The sequence below is a fragment of the Diorhabda carinulata genome, chromosome 9 (genome assembly GCF_026250575.1).
Source record: "Diorhabda carinulata isolate Delta chromosome 9, icDioCari1.1, whole genome shotgun sequence".
Taxonomy (NCBI): Eukaryota; Metazoa; Arthropoda; class Insecta; order Coleoptera; family Chrysomelidae; genus Diorhabda; species Diorhabda carinulata.
This window is the reverse complement of record NC_079468.1, coordinates 1,340,969-1,362,579: the sequence shown is the minus strand read 5'-3', so window position 1 is coordinate 1,362,579 and position 21,611 is coordinate 1,340,969. Positions and strand designations below refer to the sequence as shown.

At 25.7% G+C, this 21,611-nt stretch overlaps 1 protein-coding gene across 3 annotated transcripts in view; it reads right to left on the bottom strand.

The window, feature by feature from the left end:
• The window catches only part of LOC130897935 (sushi, von Willebrand factor type A, EGF and pentraxin domain-containing protein 1), a 64,348-nt gene extending 44,181 nt beyond the window's left edge, over positions 1–20,167 (bottom strand). For 2 of the 3 annotated variants that reach the window (XM_057806920.1, XM_057806922.1), the window contains exons 1-4: positions 19,974–20,167; positions 6,796–6,868; positions 4,543–4,576; positions 3,267–3,348 (exon numbers count right to left, since the gene is read on the bottom strand). In XM_057806920.1, the coding sequence (XP_057662903.1) occupies positions 3,267–3,348; positions 4,543–4,576; positions 6,796–6,864 (185 nt within the window). In that variant the 5' untranslated portion in view covers positions 6,865–6,868; positions 19,974–20,167. Of the gene's footprint in view, positions 1–3,266; positions 3,349–4,542; positions 4,577–6,795; positions 6,869–17,596; positions 17,712–19,973 lie in introns of those variants that run through there. The other variant, XM_057806921.1, reaches the window with a different exon arrangement.
• Positions 20,168–21,611: the final 1,444 nt, after the last annotated feature.

The following is a 21,611-nucleotide window of genomic DNA, read 5'->3' as shown; positions in this document are numbered from 1 at the left end:
GAATATTATGAAGAGTTTTGGTAGAATGTTTGATATTTGGACTAAACATCAGGGTTTACTGCAGCCACCTATTGCACGTTCAGAATTAGTTAAGGGCTCGATACTTTACAATGCAAAAAAATGCACAATCACTTGTAAAATCGGCTCTTCTTAGCTAGTTCTTCGTCCACTGACGTTGGGAATTTGATTCATAACAAAATTCGTGACAAAAATATTCCAAAATAATTTAAATCATTATCGTAGGTTGCCTTCAATGATTTAATTGGTATTTAAGTTTTAAAACAAATTATTTCTCCAGATTTCATGAAATTAGAGTTGTGTATATGTAGATGGATTTTAATTAACCCAAAACGCACCTACTTACACATATACCTAAAGAATTTCTTTTCCAATAACTTTCTATTTGACAACCAGAACTGCGATATGTGTTTACATAGTAATTTATATACGATGTGGGTACGAAATGAATATTTTATAAAACTTACTTCACATCAATTTATTAAATATATTCAAATTTATAGTTCAATTATTGATGTGTTCATAGCTATTGACACAATCTATTAATAATAATAATAATCTATTATACGGGGTGTTTCGAAAAAAAAGTGGGATTTGCTCTTCAAAACAAATTTTCGTAACGCCATCCGTATTCGAGATGAAAGGCGTTGAATAAAAACAAATTCATTGGATGTATCAGCTTCCAAAACATAAAAAATTTCAATGCGATGTTGCCAGTAGTTGCGGTAAAATCGTAAAAAATGTCTAACCTAACCTCAAATATTTTAGTTGCGGTAAAATCTGTCCTAGAGACGGAATCAACTTTTTTCAAACACCCTGTATGATTAAATTACTTTTTGTTCAGGAATTAATTGATTTGGAGTATTTATTAGTTAATGGATATCAAAAAAAATGTTAATCCCGATGAAGGTTGAGGTTAAAAACGTTTTAATTGGTCATAATTTTTTAATACGAAATATTAACATCGCCTTGTGGATTAAATAATACGATGAACCGAATAAAAACCTGAATTTTCAACTTATATTGAGATTATATGCATAAATATTCGGTCAGTGATTTCGAACCTATTGACCTTTATCGACATCAATAAGAAATAAGTTGAGATTTAGTATTTAGAAATCTACAGGGTCATCACACTCCAACGATTATGAGAAAGTATAGTTATTTCACCTGCATATTTATGACATTTTACTAGACAAAAAAATATTTTTATCTAAAACGTACCATGGCGGTTTTGATATGCAATGCGATTGTTAAACTAATTTCGAAATATTGCGAAAGCTTCTCTTGAATGACTAATTAATTATATACTCAAAAATATTTCAATTAATTTTAAATTTCGTTAATTTTGATCAAAAACCTTATATTTCAAAATATATTGTTTACAATTCGATTATTGTAACAAAATGGCGGACTGTCAAAATCAGCTGATTTCGATCTTCAATCCATTCTATACCCTCAGTGTAGAAAATGAACGCAGTAATCAGATCATAGATATATGATTGTGAGTAAATACAATCAGCTGACAATCAGATGATGGCTAATTTTGAAACAAAGTTCAGTGTTGAAAATTTTTGTTTTCGAATGCTTATGTATATATTTAATTTTCCATTTTGCAGCGCATTAAAATAAAATAATTTTTGTTACGGTGCTGTATGCTCATTGAGAAAAAGAATTTCGATCGCCCCGGGCGACTGACCAATGCGTACACCTGTAAGTCTGGTCGAAGATGTAGACCTACTTTTCTAAAATACCTCGAGACGCATTAAAAGTTTTCACCTACGATAAATATAATTCTTTATCATGTCTATTTACGTAAACAAACATTCAAAGTCATTATCATATATAGTTCTATATCTATTTTTTTTCTCAGTGTATTTATTTTCATTATTATATAACCTAGTTTAGCTTAACTTATCGAAATCTCCCGTATATTCTATCACTTTTTTTGTATACTTTACGAGTTCCTTTAATTCCATTTATAATAGCGTTTTTTTTTCTATTATGTCAAATACTTTTTCTATATCTAGTACTCCGTTCGTAGCGTGTATGTCAGTGTATAATATTGTATCGTTATCTTTGTTGTTGTACTTTGTTCCTGTTCCGTGTGCTCTAATACCATCGATTCACGTTGCAATCGCCATAGATAAACTTTTTATACGGAGGTTAAGCTCCATTTAATACATAGAACATATAATCTATTTTTAATGCAACACGTGGCGGTGTTGTGTGTTGCCTAAACAACGGGCGCGGGAGAATCGATGATTTGTATTATTTATACTGTTCAGAATACAAATTTAAAATAGGTTAACAACACAAAAAAATGTTGTATTCGACTTATTTATTAATTATTATGGTAAATTGAATAATTTTTTTTGCTGAATCATTCAGAATATCCTAGAAAGTGATCCTATATTTTTATATGTTTGTTGCGTTATTTCATAGTAGAAACACAATTAAGTGACCATTTGTAGATATTGTGAAAATAAGTATAAAAACAAGTAATTTATTAATGACCTGGTATGGATCGAAAAGAGAGATATTTATTCGTCGAACTAAGAAGAGATCGCGTGATTTAATTAAAAATTAGAGCATGTACCGTACGAGTAATGAGACCTGAACAAATTATTTATAAACTAATAATTAGGTATATAGTTCAGGATTGAATACCAATCTTCTAGATTTCACTTTAAAATAAATTTAATACTTTGTAGCAATCACAAAATTAATTATAAATATAAATTATAAACCGTTAGTCGCGCCATCTCTGTTTTCAGCTATGAACCCAAAAGTATCCTAAAATATCGAAGGAAACTGTAAAATTATAATGACTGGCGTTGTTGCCAGTGCAGAAAATAAAACTTCTTTAGATGGAAAACTTTAAATTTCGCTTTAAAACGTTTTTTATAGTTATAATTTTTATTTGGATTAGAAGTTTAACCACTTGATGAGAAATAAAATGTTTCGTGAATGAATTTTTGGGGTTAATGAACTTTGTTTATATATAAAACTACGTATTAAGGGTATTTGTACATTTTTTTTATTTCTTATTTATTTTTAATTATTAGTAAATGCAAAGTAATTATGCAACAATAAATTAATGTCAAAAGTGAAGGTATATTATACAACGTCTATACAATCGTGAGAATATTAAAAAAAATGTCGTGTAAGTGTTGCTTTTTTTTATTTATATCGCACCCAAGTATGTAAACATCATTATTGCAAGATTTGATTTTTATTGTGCTCACCTTCTACAAAGTTCGGCTGCTTTTTCCCACGAGTGTCTTATATTAAAAAATTTATAACAGTTGAGGTTCCTTAACTCCCAACCTGCAACGAAAAAATTATAAATGAAAATAAGTAACCAATTTTAGGTATATTTTTTGATAAAACTACTTTCTACCATATATTAAATAAATTATTAAGTAATAATATATATCCGGTTCGTTTATTTTTTATAATAATTCTCATTTCAGATGATCAATCTTAAAATTAACTTTCACAATCAAACTATTTGATATATAAGAATGGCAACGTTGACAAACCGATGTATTAATTCGTTTATCCAACCACTATACAAATTTCAAATAGCTTGGCAACGCTGCTTTGTTTGACAACTGATTTTATAACGCATTAAAAGAAATTCTTTATTGAAAATAATAATCTCGTGTACAAAACTCATTTACAATCCTTATTTGTGTTATTTATAAAATATTTTCTTTAAAACATATATGTTGTTTCGCAATATTTAATTATCTTATTTATCTACCGAGCGGTTATTTATCATAGGTATGTATTTACACACCTAACCTAACAAATTAGAATTATCATTTGGAAGCGTTCATTTTCAACTTTCTCAAGATGGGAAAGAATGTTTGAAATGGGGAGAATTTAAAATAACGAAATAGAAATTGAGATGAAAATATGTTGCGGAATATTTTACAAATTATTACAATTAAATCGGAGTCGTTGTTTTACGTAAACAAATGAATGTATCTAAAACTTTGACACGAGAGATGGGCGCGTCCCGAATATCGGTATTCGGTACAGAAGTTCCATGTATATGAAACAAAATTTAATAGTAATGATTACACAACTGGTTATCCTTCGTGAAAGGATAATATAAAAATATTTATGCAACGTATAGGGGATTGGTTTTAATCACCGTTTAGCATAAAATTTTATACGATGCGTCACAAGAGGAAATGTAATTATGAGATTTGTACAACTTGGCATTGGGTCCTTGACATTTTTACACAAAGTGTTTTGCAGTTTGCGTAGGTTTTTGTTATTAAAATAATAAATTTTCGATGGTTAACGCATTTTAACGTTATTTTAGTTTTCAAAATGGCGAATGAATTACAAAAAAAAACCTGTTTTTTAAACAACAGAACAATTTGGAAATACCAATGGAATGGAATGTGTTTTGACAAGAATGAGTCATCTTTGAATTTATAAATATATACACGATGTTAATGAGACAAAAGACAGTTGAAATTGTTAAAAAATAATGTTTCAACTTACCAGGTGGACAACTAAATAAACTGCTCGTTGAATTCTGTAATAAAAATGAAATTTAAAATTATTAGTGATGAAAATGAAGTGGGTAAGAAGAAGAGAAGAAAAATGTTTGATAATTATAATTAGCAAATTTCTCATGAAAATGTCTGTCTTTATATCGTTATCTGACTGTAGGTAGATGGTATTCTAACTAGTACAGCCTTATAAAATATACGTTCTAATCGGTTGTAAAGGCCAGCTGACGCGGGGCACTATGTCTTATTCTTCTTTTCTACTTTTTCTTATATTTCCTGCTTTTTATTGCAATATTTCCTTGTTCTTATACTTTTTTTCATATTCTATTTATATTCTCTCTGTTTTCTCATATTTCCACTATTTTTTCATATTATCGCTGTTTTTACATATTTGCACGGTTTTTTCATATATTCACTATTTTTTCATATTTTCACGGTTTTTTCATATTTTTTTCATTTATTCACTATTTTTTTATATTTTCGCTATTTTTTCATATTTTTACGGTTTTTTCATATTTTTTTCATTTATTCACCTTTTTTTATATCTTCGCTATTTTTTCATATTTTCACGGTTTTTTCATATTTTTTCATATATTCACTATTTTTTTTATATTTTCCCTTATTTTATATTTTTAAGTTTTTGTCATATTTTTTCATATTATCGCTAGTTTTTCATATTTTCGCTATTTTTTCATATTTTCACGATTTTTTCGTATTTTATTCATTTAATCACTATTTTTTTATATTTTCGCTATTTTTTCATATTTTCACGATTTTTTCATATATTCACTATTTTTTTATATTTTCCCTTTTTTCATATTTCTAGGTTTTTGTCATATTTTTTCATATTTTCACGATTTTTTCATATTTTTTTATATTTTCGCTATTTTTTCATATTTTCACGATTTTTTCATATTTTCTTCATTTATTCACTATTTTTTTATATTTCTGCTATTTTTTCATATTTTCACGGTTTTTTTATATTTTTTCATATATTCACTATTTGTTTTATATTTTCCTTTTTTTCATATTTTTAGGGTTTTTACATATTTTTTCATATTATCGCTAGTTTTTCATATTTTCTTTATTTTTCCATGTTTTCTCTAGTTTTTCTTACAATTTCAGTTTTTCTATATGTTCTCTCTTCTTTTTCCTATTTTCTCTTATTTTTCGTATATTTTCTGTTTTTTATATTTCTTTTTTCCATTTCAATATTTTCTTTCCCTTCTTTATCTTATATTTTATCTTTTCTTCATATTTCTTCTATTTTTCTTATATTTTCTTTTTTTTTCTTCTCTTTTTCACTTTTCTCTCGTTGTTTCATGTCAGTACCCTTATTTTTCTTATTTCTTGCTAACTTTGCTTATATTTATAATTCTTACTTTTTATTTTCATATTCCTTCTAGTTGTCTAGTAGTCTATTTTCTCTAATTATTTTATCTACTATTCTCATATTTTCTAACATTTTTTTAAATTCTTATATTCTCTATTTTTTCTCATAATTTCTAATATTCTCTGTTCTAACCCTTTTTTTCTATTTTCTCGTATTTTTCGGATGTTTTCGCATATTTTCTCTCTTTTATATCTCTTCTTTTTACTCTAAAATCTCCTTTTTCTTATTTATCTTATATTTTGTTTTTTCCTTTATTTTTCTAATACATTCTCTAACGTTTCTTCTTTTTCATACTTTTTCTTTTTTCTTAAATTTCATCTTATCTGTCTTATCCTTGTCCTCTTCTTTTTCATTTTCTCTCGCTTTATCTCAATATCTCTTATTCTTCTTCATTTTTCTTGTTTGTTGCTTATTTTGTTCTTATTCTTCATATTCCTTTCTCACATTTTTTCTTTAATTTTTTTCTCTTTTTTTTTTAATTTTATCTGTTTTTTTTTTCTTTTTTGTTTCTCTATTCCCCATATTTCCTTTCCTCTCTCTTATATTTTGTCTTTTTTTCTTATCTCTTTTCTGTACATTTTTTTTTTAATTTCTTCTCTCTTTTCTGTACATTTTTTTTTTAATTTCTTCTCTCTCTCTTCTATATTTTTTCCCTAATATCTTTTCTTTAAATACGTGTGTTTCCCTTTTCTTTTTTATATTTTCTCTTGTTTCCTTATATTTTTTTATTTCTTATGTATTTTTTTCTCTACTTTTGACGGTGTCACCTTACCTTGTCAATTTACCTTTTTTGCGTTACCTTGACTATTTTATCGGTAATTATCATTAAAAACATTGAAGTGTACGTACCTGTGATAATGATTCTCCAAATAAAAATACTATGGCGACCAATATGGTCGCCTTTGTACGTATTAGCATCCCCCTGTAACAAAAAAAAACAATATCAGTAAACGATATCATAAATCAAGTTTGAAATAAGCGTTTTAGCCTTGATAAAAAAATTATGTATTATTTATAAAGGTGACGATTTCAAGACAAACGGTTATTTAGACACTACCAGTGGTCAAGCATATTATTATACAAGCGTTATTTTTTTTTTTCACTTGTATAGTTGTTCTTTGGTATAACGCACTGTTGCCAAATCGGAAGCATTACTTTCATAATAAAAAATTTTAAACTATTATTAAAAAAATGTTTATACAAAATTTGTTTTAACAAATATTTAAATTTCATCCGTAATTAATTTATATTGAACGGCATTTTCATTACGTTATTTTTATTAAATAAAATCTTTTCCCTTAAAAAACTTCATAGTTTTTAAATTCAGTTGAAAGAAAGTTATTAGAAAAGTCTGGCAACACTGATATATCATCACCAGTAACTTCCGAAACCCTTAATACCAACTGTGTAAATAATATATATCAATTCGCGTCAAGGTCAATATAACAATTTTAAAAAAATACGAATTGTAACAAAAATAATTGACAGTTTTTTTGAAATTTCTATTAGAAAGGTGCTTTAGAAATTCCTAGAATTACTTGTTAGCGTCTCGTAAGAAATTTCGTTAACAGTAAAACATCAGTTTATGTATAAACGTAGGTATGTACGTATTATAAATTCATTTTCTTTGGTATGTTCTCAGTAGGCTTGCCAATCGTTCTTGCAAATAACGTTCTTCGATCGAGCCAAGGAGATAAGTAGGTCAACAACAGTTGTATAAGAATTTAACTATGCGCGCTGTTGCCAAATTCGATCTCTACGATGATATGTTGACGTGGGATATTATTTAGGCTGGGATTCAACGTTTATGTCGAAATATCGTAGGTTATAGTGTTAAATTTAATTATTTCGACATGTACATTTATTGAAAAAGATAATTAAAATAAAAACGAGGTAGATGAACCCCCATTTAGTGACAAATAGATAAAATAGTGCGTCATAAGTACTTTATGATATTTTTGGGAGAGTATTAGGTACAAGAATCCGGATATAACTGAAATCTAATTCTACTTCTTATTGTATTTAAATTTCGTAGTGAAATTTCTTTCGTAGGTGTAGCATTAACCCATTATCGTTAAAAGTTTTGTGTCATCGAGGTCAGATATTTAATGTACGACCTCGGACCTGTATTTTTTCTTGAACTTGACAAGGTTAACCTCCTTATTACGTGTAGCGTCTTTATATACGGTTAGATAGTAAACGAATGCATTTTTTAAACCACATTTCGCAATTATTGAGGTATAATCACTGGAACAATACGAAGGTTTCTAATAACAAAACATATGCGGAACGTCACGATCAATTTTACACCGGAAGGAAGTGTCTGCCATCTTTTACTTCATGGATATGAACATCTTTTGATACCATCGTACATTTTATACAATCATATGAAATTAATGGTGAAGAAAATTAATATTTTATACAGATAAATGTATTGGGGGCTGTAATTTGTCGAAATTTCTCATCTGTCAATATTTCCAGTTGACATCTGTCAGGGTACAGATGTCAAAAGTCATAGATAAAATATTAAATATATAGAGAGAGGGAGAGATGGGAGATTGTTCAAGTAGACCCGAACGGCCGACAGGGAAAGAGAAAGAACATCGGTATATCACTTTCCATTTCTCTCTACTTTATTCTGATTGGATCGAGATGACGTCAAAGTTTCAAGATGTAGGAATGACAGATGAGCCAATAGTACAATTTCACTTATATGCTATATACTATTTTTAACATTTTTTTTATGTATATAATATACGAATATTGATGATAAGATGGCGTCTACTGAAAAATTAAGATGAAAACCAAAAAAAAAACAGAAATATAGAGAAAAAATTTCATAAGGATATAGAAAAAACTGTTTTTTGGAAAAAATAGATGCAAATATCAAATTCTAACCTCAAAAATAACACAAAATGTTATTTTTGTGTAAATAAACCCAAATATTTCAAATTATACGTTTTTTTTGGTAATTGTTTATTTCCGATACGAAATAATTCATATTTATAACTTGAAATAACGTATTTTTGGCATTTTTATTCTTTTTATCGATTTTCTCGTATATATCTGTTGAAAAACAAAATTAAAATGGAAAAAATTGGTAATTAGAAGTGAAAAATTCATTATAATATAGAAAAATGAATATTTACATGAAAATTTGCATTAAAAAACTGTTTTTTGGGAAAAATAGATGCAAATATCAAATTCTAACCTCAAAAATAACACAAATTGGTATTTTTTTGGAAATAAACCCAAATATTTCAAACTATACGTCTTTTTTGATAATTCTTTATTTCCGATACGAAATAATTCATATTTATAACTTGAAATAACGTATTTTTGGCGTTTTTATTCTTTTTATCGATTTTCACGCAGATATCTATTGAAAAACAAAATTAAAATGGAAAAAATTCATTATGATATAGAAAAATGAATATTTACATGAAAATTTGCATTAAAAAACTGTTTTTTGGAAAAAATAGATGCAAATATCAAATTCTAACCTCAAAAATAACACAAAATGTTGTTTTTTTGTAAATAAACCATAAACCCAAATATTTCAAAATATACGTCTTTTTTGATAATTCTTTATTTCCGATACGAAATAATTCATATTTATAAATTGAAATAACGTATTTTTGGCATTTTTATTCTTTTTATCGATTTTCTCGTATATGTCTGTTGAAAAACAAAATTAAAATGGAAAAAATTCATTATGATATAGAAAAATGAATATTTTCATGAAAATTTGCATTGGAAAAATGTTTTTTTGGAAAAAATAGATGCAAATATCAAATTCTAACCTCAAAAATAACACAAAATGTTGTTTTTTTGTAAATAAACCATAAACCCAAATATTTCAAAATATACGTCTTTTTTGATAATTCTTTATTTCCGATACGAAATAATTCATATTTATAAATTGAAATAACGTATTTTTGGCATTTTTATTCTTTTTATCGATTTTCTCGTATATGTCTGTTGAAAAACAAAATTAAAATGGAAAAAAATTCATTATGATATAGAAAAATGAATATTTTCATGAAAATTTGCATTGGAAAAATGTTTTTTTTGGAAAAAATAGATGCAAATATCAAATTCTAACCTCAAAAATAACACAAATTGGTATTTTTTTGGAAATAAACCCAAATATTTCAAACTATACGTCTTTTTTGATAATTCTTTATTTTCGATACGAAGTAATTCATATTTAAAACTTGAAATAACGTATTTTTGGCATTTTTATTCTTTTTATCGATTTTCTCGTATATGTCTGTTGAAAAACAAAATTAAAATGGAAAAAAATTCATTATGATATAGAAAAATGAATATTTTCATGAAAATTTGCATTGGAAAAATGTTTTTTTGGAAAAAATAGATGCAAATATCAAATTCTAACCTCAAAAATAACACAAATTGGTATTTTTTTGGAAATAAACCCAAATATTTCAAACTATACGTCTTTTTTGATAATTCTTTATTTTCGATACGAAGTAATTCATATTTAAAACTTGAAATAACGTATTTTTGGCATTTTTATTCTTTTTATCGATTTTCTCGTATATGTCTGTTGAAAAACAAAATTAAAATGGAAAAAATTCATTATGATATAGAAAAATGAATATTTTCATGAAAATTTGCATTGGAAAAATGTTTTTTTGGAAAAAATAGATGCAAATATCAAATTCTAACCTCAAAAATAACACAAATTGGTATTTTTTTGGAAATAAACCCAAATATTTCAAACTATACGTCTTTTTTGATAATTCTTTATTTTCGATACGAAGTAATTCATATTTAAAACTTGAAATAACGTATTTTTGGCATTTTTATTCTTTTTATCGATTTTCTCGTATATGTCTGTTGAAAAACAAAATTAAAATGGAAAAAATTCATTATGATATAGAAAAATGAATATTTTCATGAAAATTTGCATTGGAAAAATGTTTTTTTGGAAAAAATAGATGCAAATATCAAATTCTAACCTCAAAAATAACACAAATTGGTATTTTTTTGGAAATAAACCCAAATATTTCAAACTATACGTCTTTTTTGATAATTCTTTATTTCCGATACGAAATAATTCATATTTATAAATTGAAATAACGTATTTTTGGCATTTTTATTCTTTTTATCGATTTTCTCGTATATGTCTGTTGAAAAACAAAATTAAAATGGAAAAAATTCATTATGATATAGAAAAATGAATATTTTCATGAAAATTTGCATTGGAAAAATGTTTTTTTGGAAAAAATAGATGCAAATATCAAATTCTAACCTCAAAAATAACACAAATTGGTATTTTTTTGGAAATAAACCCAAATATTTCAAACTATACGTCTTTTTTGATAATTCTTTATTTCCGATACGAAATAATTCATATTTATAAATTGAAATAACGTATTTTTGGCATTTTTATTCTTTTTATCGATTTTCTCGTATATGTCTGTTGAAAAACAAAATTAAAATGGAAAAAATTCATTATGATATAGAAAAATGAATATTTTCATGAAAATTTGCATTGGAAAAATGTTTTTTTGGAAAAAATAGATGCAAATATCAAATTCTAACCTCAAAAATAACACAAATTGGTATTTTTTTGGAAATAAACCCAAATATTTCAAACTATACGTCTTTTTTGATAATTCTTTATTTTCGATACGAAGTAATTCATATTTAAAACTTGAAATAACGTATTTTTGGCATTTTTATTCTTTTTATCGATTTTCTCGTATATGTCTGTTGAAAAACAAAATTAAAATGGAAAAAATTCATTATGATATAGAAAAATGAATATTTTCATGAAAATTTGCATTGGAAAAATGTTTTTTTGGAAAAAATAGATGCAAATATCAAATTCTAACCTCAAAAATAACACAAATTGGTATTTTTTTGGAAATAAACCCAAATATTTCAAACTATACGTCTTTTTTGATAATTCTTTATTTCCGATACGAAATAATTCATATTTATAAATTGAAATAACGTATTTTTGGCATTTTTATTCTTTTTATCGATTTTCTCGTATATGTCTGTTGAAAAACAAAATTAAAATGGAAAAAATTCATTATGATATAGAAAAATGAATATTTTCATGAAAATTTGCATTGGAAAAATGTTTTTTTGGAAAAAATAGATGCAAATATCAAATTCTAACCTCAAAAATAACACAAATTGGTATTTTTTTGGAAATAAACCCAAATATTTCAAACTATACGTCTTTTTTGATAATTCTTTATTTTCGATACGAAGTAATTCATATTTAAAACTTGAAATAACGTATTTTTGGCATTTTTATTCTTTTTATCGATTTTCTCGTATATGTCTGTTGAAAAACAAAATTAAAATGGAAAAAATTCATTATGATATAGAAAAATGAATATTTTCATGAAAATTTGCATTGGAAAAATGTTTTTTTGGAAAAAATAGATGCAAATATCAAATTCTAACCTCAAAAATAACACAAATTGGTATTTTTTTGGAAATAAACCCAAATATTTCAAACTATACGTCTTTTTTGATAATTCTTTATTTCCGATACGAAATAATTCATATTTATAAATTGAAATAACGTATTTTTGGCATTTTTATTCTTTTTATCGATTTTCTCGTATATGTCTGTTGAAAAACAAAATTAAAATGGAAAAAATTCATTATGATATAGAAAAATGAATATTTTCATGAAAATTTGCATTGGAAAAATGTTTTTTTGGAAAAAATAGATGCAAATATCAAATTCTAACCTCAAAAATAACACAAATTGGTATTTTTTTGGAAATAAACCCAAATATTTCAAACTATACGTCTTTTTTGATAATTCTTTATTTCCGATACGAAATAATTCATATTTATAAATTGAAATAACGTATTTTTGGCATTTTTATTCTTTTTATCGATTTTCTCGTATATGTCTGTTGAAAAACAAAATTAAAATGGAAAAAATTCATTATGATATAGAAAAATGAATATTTTCATGAAAATTTGCATTGGAAAAATGTTTTTTTGGAAAAAATAGATGCAAATATCAAATTCTAACCTCAAAAATAACACAAATTGGTATTTTTTTGGAAATAAACCCAAATATTTCAAACTATACGTCTTTTTTGATAATTCTTTATTTCCGATACGAAATAATTCATATTTATAAATTGAAATAACGTATTTTTGGCATTTTTATTCTTTTTATCGATTTTCTCGTATATGTCTGTTGAAAAACAAAATTAAAATGGAAAAAATTCATTATGATATAGAAAAATGAATATTTTCATGAAAATTTGCATTGGAAAAATGTTTTTTTGGAAAAAATAGATGCAAATATCAAATTCTAACCTCAAAAATAACACAAATTGGTATTTTTTTGGAAATAAACCCAAATATTTCAAACTATACGTCTTTTTTGATAATTCTTTATTTCCGATACGAAATAATTCATATTTATAAATTGAAATAACGTATTTTTGGCATTTTTATTCTTTTTATCGATTTTCTCGTATATGTCTGTTGAAAAACAAAATTAAAATGGAAAAAATTCATTATGATATAGAAAAATGAATATTTTCATGAAAATTTGCATTGGAAAAATGTTTTTTTGGAAAAAATAGATGCAAATATCAAATTCTAACCTCAAAAATAACACAAATTGGTATTTTTTTGGAAATAAACCCAAATATTTCAAACTATACGTCTTTTTTGATAATTCTTTATTTTCGATACGAAGTAATTCATATTTAAAACTTGAAATAACGTATTTTTGGCGTTTTTATTCTTTTTATCGATTTTCACGCAGATATCTATTGAAAAACAAAATTAAAATGGAAAAAAATTCATTATGATATAGAAAAATGAATATTTTCATGAAAATTTGCATTGGAAAAATGTTTTTTTGGAAAAAATAGATGCAAATATCAAATTCTAACCTCAAAAATAACACAAATTGGTATTTTTTTGGAAATAAACCCAAATATTTCAAACTATACGTCTTTTTTGATAATTCTTTATTTCCGATACGAAATAATTCATATTTATAAATTGAAATAACGTATTTTTGGCATTTTTATTCTTTTTATCGATTTTCTCGTATATGTCTGTTGAAAAACAAAATTAAAATGGAAAAAATTCATTATGATATAGAAAAATGAATATTTTCATGAAAATTTGCATTGGAAAAATGTTTTTTTGGAAAAAATAGATGCAAATATCAAATTCTAACCTCAAAAATAACACAAATTGGTATTTTTTTGGAAATAAACCCAAATATTTCAAACTATACGTCTTTTTTGATAATTCTTTATTTTCGATACGAAGTAATTCATATTTAAAACTTGAAATAACGTATTTTTGGCGTTTTTATTCTTTTTATCGATTTTCACGCAGATATCTATTGAAAAACAAAATTAAAATGGAAAAAAATTCATTATGATATAGAAAAATGAATATTTTCATGAAAATTTGCATTGGAAAAATGTTTTTTTGGAAAAAATAGATGCAAATATCAAATTCTAACCTCAAAAATAACACAAATTGGTATTTTTTTGGAAATAAACCCAAATATTTCAAACTATACGTCTTTTTTGATAATTCTTTATTTTCGATACGAAGTAATTCATATTTAAAACTTGAAATAACGTATTTTTGGCGTTTTTATTCTTTTTATCGATTTTCACGCAGATATCTATTGAAAAACAAAATTAAAATGGAAAAAAATTCATTATGATATAGAAAAATGAATATTTTCATGAAAATTTGCATTGGAAAAATGTTTTTTTGGAAAAAATAGATGCAAATATCAAATTCTAACCTCAAAAATAACACAATTTTGTATTTTTTTGGAAATAAACCCAAATATTTCAAAATATACGTCTTTTTTGATAATTCTTTATTTTCGATACGAAGTAATTCATATTTAAAACTTGAAATAACGTATTTTTGGCGTTTTTATTCTTTTTATCGATTTTCACGCAGATATCTATTGAAAAACAAAATTAAAATGGAAAAAAATTCATTATGATATAGAAAAATGAATATTTTCATGAAAATTTGCATTGGAAAAATGTTTTTTTGGAAAAAATAGATGCAAATATCAAATTCTAACCTCAAAAATAACACAAATTGGTATTTTTTTGGAAATAAACCCAAATATTTCAAACTATACGTCTTTTTTGATAATTCTTTATTTTCGATACGAAGTAATTCATATTTAAAACTTGAAATAACGTATTTTTGGCGTTTTTATTCTTTTTATCGATTTTCACGCAGATATCTATTGAAAAACAAAATTAAAATGGAAAAAAATTCATTATGATATAGAAAAATGAATATTTTCATGAAAATTTGCATTGGAAAAATGTTTTTTTGGAAAAAATAGATGCAAATATCAAATTCTAACCTCAAAAATAACACAATTTTGTATTTTTTTGGAAATAAACCCAAATATTTCAAAATATACGTCTTTTTTGATAATTCTTTATTTTCGATACGAAGTAATTCATATTTAAAACTTGAAATAACGTATTTTTGGCGTTTTTATTCTTTTTATCGATTTTCACGCAGATATCTATTGAAAAACAAAATTAAAATGGAAAAAAATTCATTATGATATAGAAAAATGAATATTTTCATGAAAATTTGCATTGGAAAAATGTTTTTTTGGAAAAAATAGATGCAAATATCAAATTCTAACCTCAAAAATAACACAAATTGGTATTTTTTTGGAAATAAACCCAAATATTTCAAACTATACGTCTTTTTTGATAATTCTTTATTTTCGATACGAAGTAATTCATATTTAAAACTTGAAATAACGTATTTTTGGCGTTTTTATTCTTTTTATCGATTTTCACGCAGATATCTATTGAAAAACAAAATTAAAATGGAAAAAATTCATTATGATATAGAAAAATGAATATTTTCATGAAAATTTGCATTGGAAAAATGTTTTTTTGGAAAAATTAGATGCAAATATCAAATTCTAACCTCAAAAATAACACAAATTGGTATTTTTTTGGAAATAAACCCAAATATTTCAAACTATACGTCTTTTTTGATAATTCTTTATTTTCGATACGAAGTAATTCATATTTAAAACTTGAAATAACGTATTTTTGGCGTTTTTATTCTTTTTATCGATTTTCACGCAGATATCTATTGAAAAACAAAATTAAAATGGAAAAAATTCATTATGATATAGAAAAATGAATATTTTCATGAAAATTTGCATTGGAAAAATGTTTTTTTGGAAAAAATAGATGCAAATATCAAATTCTAACCTCAAAAATAACACAAATTGGTATTTTTTTGGAAATAAACCCAAATATTTCAAACTATACGTCTTTTTTGATAATTCTTTATTTTCGATACGAAGTAATTCATATTTAAAACTTGAAATAACGTATTTTTGGCGTTTTTATTCTTTTTATCGATTTTCACGCAGATATCTATTGAAAAACAAAATTAAAATGGAAAAAATTCATTATGATATAGAAAAATGAATATTTTCATGAAAATTTGCATTGGAAAAATGTTTTTTTGGAAAAAATAGATGCAAATATCAAATTCTAACCTCAAAAATAACACAAATTGGTATTTTTTTGGAAATAAACCCAAATATTTCAAACTATACGTCTTTTTTGATAATTCTTTATTTTCGATACGAAGTAATTCATATTTAAAACTTGAAATAACGTATTTTTGGCGTTTTTATTCTTTTTATCGATTTTCACGCAGATATCTATTGAAAAACAAAATTAAAATGGAAAAAATTCATTATGATATAGAAAAATGAATATTTTCATGAAAATTTGCATTGGAAAAATGTTTTTTTGGAAAAAATAGATGCAAATATCAAATTCTAACCTCAAAAATAACACATTATTTTTTTGGAAATAAACCCAAATATTACGTCATTCTTCATAATTATTTATTCATATTTATAACTTGAAATAACTTATTTTTGGCATGATCAGAATCTTTCAAGTTTTCACGTAAATATCCGGCTGTTAAGAATGACTAAGCCACGTGACCCACTGACATTCGATGTTCATCGAACGTTTTCTAATTTAATTCTTCAGTGAAATTTTTTTTACGTACATTATGTTGCCCGGAATGATTAATTCCCACTTCCGGTCTTGAAGTTCCAGGAATTCATCAAATTCAATAAAACAATCAATTATTCCGTCATATTAGTCACTTATTTATAACAATTACATCACCATTCGAATCTTGAATTATCACATTGGACGATCGATCGATAGAAAATAAAAAAAAATCGCGAAATAAAAATTAAAAGTTATATAAACTGTATAAGTTGAAAAAATTCGTCTTTCCCGTGTTAAAAAGGCATTTGTTCGACTCATCTTTCAATAAATTTCAGTACGATACTGTCAGGAAAATACCAGAAAATAATAATTATAGTACAGACCATATTGAAGCCTTGACCTTGAACACGAATGTCTATAACATTCATTTACATTATCGGATTTAATCGCGGGACAAACTGTATAGTTATTATTTTATTTAATTATATTTATAACGAATGATGATTCTATGGTAATCCAGTCAATGGCGACCACGTGGAACGGTTAACTGTAAGTCGTTCTAGAAACTACCAAACATTAAATTTACACCTTAAACATGAATTTGCTCTTTGACTTACCAGTTAACTTAGTCGAGTATAATTATTGAACAAATTATGGTAACTAGAGTAGCCATAATACAATTAGAACCTTCTATTAGTATCGCCAAATGTTTACAACGAAATACAACAAAATTTCATTGTTCTATAATAGCGACGATTCAACTGCAGTTAGAACTTACTAATCACTATCTAAAATTGCAGTGTTGCCACCTCTAATTCTTCTAGTTTCATCCAAATTTAATTATATTACAAATGTGTGTGGAACGGGGTCTAAATCTCACTTAAGTTTTGAAATATGGCAACACTGATGTAAATATGTCAAATCTGTCATTGCACTCAAAAGTTTGACGTTTTTTTTGACGTATTCATTGTTTTAAAACATCAAAACTATTTATCATACAAGAAAATAATTAATTTAACTGTTTTACACGAAAGCTGTTAATAATTATATTTATTGTAATAAATAAAAGTAATTTAATACGTTATTGGAACTTCAAGTGTCTAAGGAACTCTCGGAATCGCTTAACTATGACGTTGGTTCCCTTTAGAAGCGGTCAGTGTACAATAATGATTTTTCACAGTCGCTTTGTTGGGCCAGGTACTTTTGGAACCGTCCTCGTAATATAATTTCAAATTATATTCAACTAACGGGGTTCGTCTATTCATAAATTCTGGCACGTACTAAATATATATATATATATAGTTTATCGTATACTATACAAGGTGTTGCATTTTATACGTTTTAAGGCATTTCCGTTCCACTCCAATCAAAAGGTAACGGATCGAAAATACGCGTTCATATTATATTATAAACACTCATACTGCATTTTTTTCATCAATTCCTACTCGTGATTTAATAAAAAAATTATTTTTTCCAAAACTGTACGTTAAAGCTTGTCGATCAAACAACTGAGTTTGTTAGGTTAGGTTACCATTTTCGAATAAAAATTATCGAACCTTCCGCGTAATTTACTTACTCATTTGACTTACATTTCGTAATATTTGTAATAATGTGAGAAATTTATGTTACGTAAAAATCTTAAGAATCATCTTGGGAATAATTAAAATTAATAAGAATAGTGGGAAAGTCATGAAACTGCACGAATTCAACGGTAATTTTGTAAGGTAACTTATAACATCCGAATTTCGTGAACTCACTACCCAATATTTAGTATACGAGGGTCGATACTTAAGTTTTAAGATATGAATATGTCAAAACCACGTGACCATGTGACATACCTTGAGATTGACGCATACTTAGCAGGTCAACGTCAAAATACTTCGACAATTGGTGCAAACTCATATCTGTTTTTATTTGTCTATCTCGAAACTTAGGAAGCAACCCTCGTATCACTCATAATAAAGTCAATTGTTAAATGAGATTAACGAAAAAAATATAAATCGGCGTAATTTGCAAGAATTCAGGTCAGTGCGACGAAAGAAGGTTGTTAAACTTGAACAAGCTAACTTCGGAATACGTAAGTACTGCTGAAGAATTCAGTTTAGGCAGTTAAACATTTAAATTAGGAGAAATTGCTAAACTTTTTTTTGCGTGATGTAATTTCAAAATTGACAATTTGATATATTCTCCCTATTCGACTAATTAATAATTAAAATCATTTATATTAATTAAAAAATATATAACACTAATTTTATTAAACCGTATTTCGTGCGCATAGCCACTTCCTATTAATATAATCGTTTCGTGTCAATCAAGATGTGCAAACATCTGTTACTATCTCTCTCGCTTTGTTTCTCTCCTCCAATTAAACAATGATAGCGATACAACCGTTAAGTCAATCACTTCGCACTACCGTGCCAAACAATTTAGGGTTAATATCGATTATAATAATCGATTTTGCATCGGTAATTTATTTACTATTAACTAAACTAGTATTTTTAACTTATACGTAAAACGAAATTGACTGGTAAATATTATAGTGTCTACACAAACTTCTTAATCTGTTTACTGACCTTCAGTTCTAAGAAAAGTGTTGTGATTAAATAAGAAATTGAGAAATGCGGAATTATTAAACTTGTTTTTCTTAATCATGATTGTGTTATACAATTTTGATTGTTTGGAGATTCGTCAGTATTCTAAAATAGATTTTACGTTATTGGAATTTTTATAATTTGATTTAATATTGTTAAATTGATACGTAAGTGAAAATAATTACAAAAAACATATTATTAAATATAAAAACTAACGTTTCGTTAACGATATTATCGTCTTCAGGGACAATATAAAAAATTTACTACAGACGTAGAAATTTTGAAGGTCAAATAGATCGAAACAATTTCAAAACGAATTTTTAAGAAAATAAAACAGAAAGTTCAACTTGACCTTCAAACTCGTCCATTTAACACTAATTTTTATAAAAATAAATAAACGAACCTGTGTAGTTAATATCCCAAATGGTCGAATAAGGAACACATAAAAAATTCGGAATTAACGTTCGAAAAAAAAAAAAAATAGTTACAATACAACCAAACTGTTAGTTTCACGACGCACTCACGAGTTAACCTCACCTTCTAACCAAAGACTGAAAGTTCCATCTACACCTCAAGACAGGTAAGAGCAGGAAACAAGCTCCGTCTACCTGTTCGTACTACAGATCCGTAATCGCAATTTTTATAAATAAAAGTACACATAAAAACTTTCTTGTCATAATGCTTCTTCTTTTTCATATATTTTTTTATATATTTGAACCTTTTACGAAGTCTTAATTGTATTATAAGCGGTTTAATTATTTGTAGCAACTCTATATATTCAATTTCTGTCTTTAACGTCATGTTTATGATGTCATCAATTGATTTAGATTAGTTTAAATACTCCATATAAGGAAAACTGTAGAAAACCAATCAAAGAAACCGAAAAAAAGTCTCATAAATATCAAATACTGATGAAATTATTAATAAAATCCTTGTCCTTTAAAGAAAATTTCGTGAGATAGTTAATTAAGTAGATGTTAAACTAAAATTTGTTCATTAGAGGGCTGTATCTAAACCACCAAATCAGTAGCACAGTTTAGAATAGAAATAAACTTAGTTTTTAATACTCCTCGTGATTTCGTGATCTATTTCAGGTATAATAAACTATCGTTCCGAAATTCTTTAGATATATCTTAGTACAGCCACTTTACTTGATAATTCCTTGTATATCCATTTCTATTATTCCTATTTTCGGTCTGTTGACAATTTTTTTATTAAAGCTAATTTCAATTGTTGATGAATATGTAAATCAATTAAAATATATTTCAAAATTAAATTAATTTATTTCTCATTGTATTTAATTTAATCCAAAATTGTTCGGTTTTATTTAAAATGTTTTCCGTAATTATTTTTTTTTAATAAATAAAATACCAGTCCGGTCCTGTCTACCGCTATAGAGCTGCCTGTACGGGTACTAGCGACTGAACCATAAAACGAAAATAAGCGATTTTGAACCTTATTCCGTGAGTCTATAAGAACTATTTCTCTCACATTTATCAGTCTACTCGATGAATTGAAAGTATTATACATTATTCCATATAATATACATTATACTGACCAACATATTATATTGCGGGTACGTTTCGGTGCTATATTAACCGCACAGGTACATTCTGAGAATTACTTTATTTTTTTAATGGTTATTTCTTATGAAGGAATGTGATCTTTCAGATAAAAAAGATCTGAACTAAAAAAAAAGTTGGAGACTCCGATAGGTAGGTAGAACAGTAACCTATTTTGATTTTAATGGTTTTCATATTACAAGGACAAAAAAAAATACTAACAGTTTAAATATTAAATATTCCATTTAATATTAATTATTTCAAATTCTGCGAGCGTTTATTTTTGTCCGGTACTACCGCAATTCCAATCGATAGCGAAGAATATCAATTAGTACTTTTTGATGCTAGATATTTACATTCATTTTTAGTCGACTTATGAACGAGCATAGATTTTAATTGGGTCTGGGCGTTCAACGACCCAAGAAACCGTTGCGAAGAATACCAGATTTGGTGGGTGAATTCAGTTGTATATCTAGTGA